Source organism: Papaver somniferum, chromosome 3 (genome assembly GCF_003573695.1).
Source record: "Papaver somniferum cultivar HN1 chromosome 3, ASM357369v1, whole genome shotgun sequence".
Lineage (NCBI taxonomy): Eukaryota > Viridiplantae > Streptophyta > Magnoliopsida > Ranunculales > Papaveraceae > Papaver > Papaver somniferum.
In genome coordinates this window covers 214,992,255-214,998,085 of record NC_039360.1, presented here as the reverse complement: position 1 = coordinate 214,998,085, position 5,831 = coordinate 214,992,255, and the positions used below count along the sequence as shown (strand labels likewise).

Below are 5,831 nucleotides of genomic sequence, written 5' to 3'. Positions count from 1 at the left end.
AATGTTATTATGTCGATTTTATTGTTTGATAAGTATCAATAAATATCAATATATTTGATAAGGAAAACTGCTAATAATGAAACAAGTAAACAATTGGATAGCAATCATTTTCGTAAAAATCGTGATTTTTCAGTATAAATATCATAAATATCCAAGACATCAACCTTTTTTTCTTTCTCCAAATGTTTTTGGTAAGTAAAAGAATATATATATTAAAAAATATTTAAAATAATATGTATTAAGTTTAATTTCACATTTCAGAAAACCCCGTATATATGAGATATTTTATAGTTGCAATCCGAATTTAAAACCATAACAATAAAATATTCCCAAATTTTTGGGTTCTTTAATTTTTGGTCATGCTTAAAGAAAAAAAAAGTGAATTTCATTATTTAATTGGGTTTAAAACACTCTGTATTGTTGTTGAGCTTATACACCAAGATCACCAAAATGATTTGGTAAACAAAACAATTTATATAAAAAAATACTTTAATATGTATTAAATTTGATTTTACATTTGGAGATACCCCTAAATTAGGGGATATTTTATTTTTGCAGTCGGTACTGTAAAACCATGCCAATTGCAACCTATTCTTAAATTTTTGGTCATGCTTAAAACTAAGATAAGTAAATATTGGGTAAGTATTTAAATACCCATAAAATTTTGGTAAATATAGGTTGGTGATTTAGTGTATAAATTTAAGGGAGAAATGCTCAATTAGTGGGAAACCGCCGCTTTAAATAGCTGCCCTAGAAAAATCACTCCAATAGAAATCGTTGACTTTCGAAAGGAAAAATAGGAAAGGAACAAAAACACTAACGAAACGCGGCCAAACAAGCTCTACAGTGTACGGTTTCCGTACCATATACGTCATTCAGGCTCATGCATACCTGTCACACTCCATGCGATCCCTATTCTCGTCCTCTCCATATAATAGACTCCTCATATCTCTTCCACATTCACGAATCACTCATATTTTTTCTCTGCAACTCTCTGTTTTATCTTGTTTGAGCGGAGTCAGCGCATGTAAAATATTTTGATCAGGAAAGATGATGTATGAACAACAACAATCAGAACAAATGATGAAGATGAAGATGGATGTGAATACTAATAACATGATTAAGAAAAAAGAAAAAAAAAAGTATCCTCATCCTCAAAATCAAATAATATTGAAGGAGATGGTGGTGGTGTCGTAGAAGTAGTAGAAGAAAGGCTTGAAGATGTTAATTTGAGTGGGATGAATTTGGATACTCTTCCTAGTCCTTCTCTTAATTTGGCTATGATTTTCAAGTTGATCCATCTAACCATAACATTGAGGTATATTGCTAGCTTAATCATCTGATAGATTTTCTTTTGTTTCGAATGAATTTTTTCATGCTCTTTATACAAAATATATTGTATTTTATGATTGTTTGGTACATGCATGCCCTGCATAACATAGAGATTATCTAGATTAATTTTGTAGACGATTAGTGAGTTTTGGTCTTTGTTAAGATAAAATGAGGGCTAAATTTTTATTAATTATCTATTATGTTTGCCACGAACTAATATGAGAAATTTTTTAACAATCAACTTGATCAAAAATTGTCCTTGATTTCTTTTTCATCGAAATATATGGCATATGAATATGAATCTTTAAGTATATTCCAACTTTATGCATCTCCTTAATCTTTGGACATTTTTTTTTTAATGTTTTCAGGTTATTCCAGAATCTCTAACTGCAAGATTGCTAAACTTGGTAATATTAGATATCCACTCAAATCAGCTTAAATCTCTACCAAATTCTATGGGATGCCTATCAAAACTCAAGACCTTGAATATATCTGGAAACATGATTGAATCCCTTCCTAAATCTATCGAAAATTGCAGGTAATTAATCTTTCTTTTTAGAAAATCTTTTTACAGAATTACCATTTGTTATCTTATCTGTTTTAAATGAGATTCTAACTCACATGGAATCATTTTAACTCATATAGAATATCCTTTTGTACCTTGGTTGCAGATCTTTAGAGGATATCAATGCAAACTTCAACAAGTTAACAAAGTTACCAGACACCATCGGATTTGAACTGGTGAACTTAAAGAAACTCTCGGTTAACTCGAACAAAATAGCTCTGCTGCCATACTCCCTGTCTAGCATGACCACCCTGCGCATTTTAGATGCGCGTCTTAATTGTCTACGCTCACTTCCTGAAGGTCTCGAAAATCTTATCAGCCTGGAGATTCTTAACGTGAGCCAAAATTTTCAGTACCTCCAAACACTCCCATACTCAATTGGCTTACTCATTTCTCTTACAGAACTAGACGTAAGTTATAACAAGATTACGACTTTACCTGATTCGATCGGATGTTTGAAAAGGCTTCAAAAACTAAGTGTGGAAGGAAACCCGTTGGTGTACCCTAGAGTTGAAATCATGGAACAAAAGCTAGACACCATTAAAGAGTACTTGTCTGAGAGAATGAATCGAAGTCCAAAGACACCAACAAAGAACAAATTATGGCTGACTAAATTTACTAAATGGGCTTCGTTTAATGGACGAGGTTCTAGCAATATGCCTAGAGATGAGATGAGAGAAAGTTTCATAATGGCGCCGGAATACCGATCAACCGATGGTTTTTCTACTCCGAAAAACACGAGTACCGGAATGTTTTCTCCTCGACGTATATTTTCACCTCGTCACTACTTCTCAAAGTGATTTTTGCGCATAGGTTGTCACTATGGGCTTGGGTGTGAGTTATGAGAAATGCTATAGTAGCCTAGTAGGCAAAGTCACGAAGTTTGTGTAGAACAGTGGAAGTGTAGTTTTATGACAGTTCCATGTCCAGGATGGATTTCTGTGATGGTGTCTATGGTCGGCTGACCGATGTTGCTGTGCCCGTTCAGCCACTTATGAGATCGCAGCCCGTTGTTATCCTTAGCTCAATTGTGAAACTTTAGATGGTTTTGGTTTTGCATTTATGTGATTTTGTTGTTGAATCATCTGATGGTCATTCAAGTTTATTGTTGTTGCTATTTTAAACATGCAAAGTTTTTGTATCTTTGTCTGGTTGGCAAGGGATAATTTTTTGTACTTTGAGAATATTTGTTGTAAAATGCTTGGATTAGTTGGATACATGCACCGCATAGTACCAACCACATCAAACACCTCCAACATGCATAACTTGAGCATCCACCGTTTCAACGAAGCATCATGGATCACAATTCACGTGACATCTGGCCACCTAGATTATTATTAAAACAAACGAAATAAATTTTTGTGGTTTGAAACATTGCACAATCTTTATGAAATTTACGGGATACAAAATTGGCTTTACACACAAAAAGTTTGAGAAAATTTGATATGTACATCAACCGTGCAAACATCACTTTTGCATATTCAACTGAACATCTTACAAACTTACTTGACAAAATAAATCTATACATTCCGGTGGACTCAACAGATGACAACACTTTTTGTTGCTCTTTTCTTTTCATATAGAACAGTGTATCGGATAATGCTTGATCAAGATGTAGACTTCGGGGAATCTTTCTTCGGTGAAAAAAGCCTCCGAGGCGAAAGCATTGAGAGGTAACTAGATGAATCGTGACCATTAGTGCCCGAAGGCGAGAAAAGGCGGCGGGGTGAAAGCATGGAAAGGTAACTCGGGGAATCGAGACTTCTGCGATATTCAGGCATGCTATATGAATCATCATCAGGATCATTCATAGAAATAGTATGACCGTTGAATGTACCACATTTCACAACTTTGCCTAACCACGAATTCTTCTTTGATTGATTCTTGAAAGACCCAGTCATTCTCTCGCTTAAATATACCTTAACGCTAGTCAATCCTTTCTCTACAACGTCCCTGGGAGGACAAACAAGAGGATTTCCTTCAACACTTAGTTTTTTCAGGTGTTTTAAGCATCCAAGGGAGTTGGGCAACTTGGTGATTCTGTTATAACTCACATCCAACTCTTTTAGTGAAAGCAGAAGGCCAACTGAATACGGTATTACTTCAAGGTACTGGAAGTTCTGACTGACATTGAGTATCTCAAGGTTGATTAAGTTTTCTAAATCTTCTGGAAATGCGACTAGACAGTTCAGACGTGCGTCCAGAACTTTCAGATTTGTCAGATGAGAGGTTGAATATGGGAGATAACGAAGTTTGTTTGAGTTGACTGAGAGTTTTTTAAGGTTGACCAATTCGAATCCAATGGTGTCTGGCAACTTGGCCAATCTGTTGAAGTTGGCATTTAGTTCTTCAAGTGATCTGCATTAACACAAAATTTCAAACGATATTAATTACCAGTCTCAATCTGTAAGCACTACATTGAAAGCCATTTCTCCAAGAGGATAAGAATTAAGAAAGCATATTCTTTAGATGGCTTTTGAAAAATCTCTTAGTAGGCATAAGAGTCAAACTCCTGGCCAGCTAGAAAGCCCAGCTGGGTGAAATCTATAGTTTTCGTATAGCTCCACTAGATAGCATCCAAACAGGCTATCGATGGTATTCAGGGGTAACATGTGCACAAGGGAGGTTAAGTAAACATAAATAATGGCTTAGTAGTAACGTACTTCAGCAAATAAATAATCTGTCAATTAATTAAATGAAAATTAGAATAATCAAGAATTACAACTGACCTGCAATTTTCAATAGTTCCAGGGAGGTATTCAATGGAGTTACCAGAGATATTCAAAACTTTGAGTTTTGATAAACATCCAATGGAGTTCGGTAGTGTTTTTAGCTGATTTGAATGAACATCCAAATTCACCAAGTTCAGCAATCTAGCCGTTAGAGACTCTGGAATTATCTGTTCAAAGATTCACAATAATCAGTTAAATTCAATATTCCAACAGTTCAGATAAAACTAGAAGAACGGTTTCATGATTATTGTACATTCGTATGACGCATGGGGATAATCGCGTTAGATACATTTAAAATGGTGTGCTTGGGTGCGTAATTTAGAGGTTCAAAATACCATTCCTATAAGAAGCTAGCTGGTTGGCTACACCATGAATATGTTAGCTAGAGATACACATGAACCTTGTTCTGTTCATATGGTGTAGGCATGGCTATTAAATTTGATTATTATGTTACTCGCGTGTTTAAGATCTCATCTCACAAATATTTTCTGATCATAAATACTAGCTCTAGATGTCTAGTCCAAGCATCACATCTTGAAAGATTTTCTTTTATAAACATACGTACAAATGAGTCTGAACGAAAACAGATCAAAGATGTAAGAATAAAAACATACCTGAATGTTGTTATTGGATAGATCTAGTGTACAAATCAGAGCTAGATTGAGCTCATGAGTTGCTGGAAAACTCTCCAAACACAACCCACTAAGATTCACCTCCTCCAACTTATTACTCTGATCTTGATCTTGATTCTCCACCATCGATTTAAACGTCGACGACGATCTCTTCCTCCGCTCCTTTTTCTTGTTTAGCATTTGGTTTTTGTTCAACATTTGGTTATTTCCTTGATCGTACTTCATGATTTCTTTTCGACACGACAAAATAATTTCAAGAACAGACAAAATGAAAGTTATAACAAGAAACCTATCGAGGAGGAGGTGCTGAAATAGTAGTGTATCTAGTAACAGCTGTATATTGAGAATGATGAGATGGGGGAACACAAAGGAAAAGTGTACGAAGATACCTTGGTCAGACACACAAGTAATAAACTATGTATAGGACAGTGAAAACGATAGATGGATTAGAAGAAGACTTTGTAATGGAGAGATCGTACAGACCGTAACCAAGATTTGGATGGCCACGTTTACCTATGTGTAATGTGTATATATCTCTAGTAAAACCAAATCATCTCTATTGATAAGAAT

The 5,831-nt window shown here is 35.0% G+C and overlaps 1 protein-coding gene and 1 pseudogene across 1 annotated transcript; one reads left to right on the top strand and one right to left on the bottom strand.

Annotated features, from left to right (window-relative positions):
* Positions 1-1,050: 1,050 nt before the first annotated feature.
* LOC113362105 lies at positions 1,051-3,063 on the top strand (annotated as a pseudogene).
* A 204-nt stretch (positions 3,064-3,267) lies between these two features.
* LOC113362104 (plant intracellular Ras-group-related LRR protein 6-like) lies at positions 3,268-5,571 on the bottom strand. Its single transcript, XM_026605090.1, has 3 exons — positions 5,244-5,571; positions 4,627-4,796; positions 3,268-4,255 (listed from the first exon to the last, which is right to left on the bottom strand). Exons 1-3 carry the CDS (start codon positions 5,484-5,486, stop codon positions 3,505-3,507), a joined length of 1,164 nt encoding a protein of 387 aa, XP_026460875.1. The 5' UTR covers positions 5,487-5,571; the 3' UTR covers positions 3,268-3,504.
* Positions 5,572-5,831: the final 260 nt, after the last annotated feature.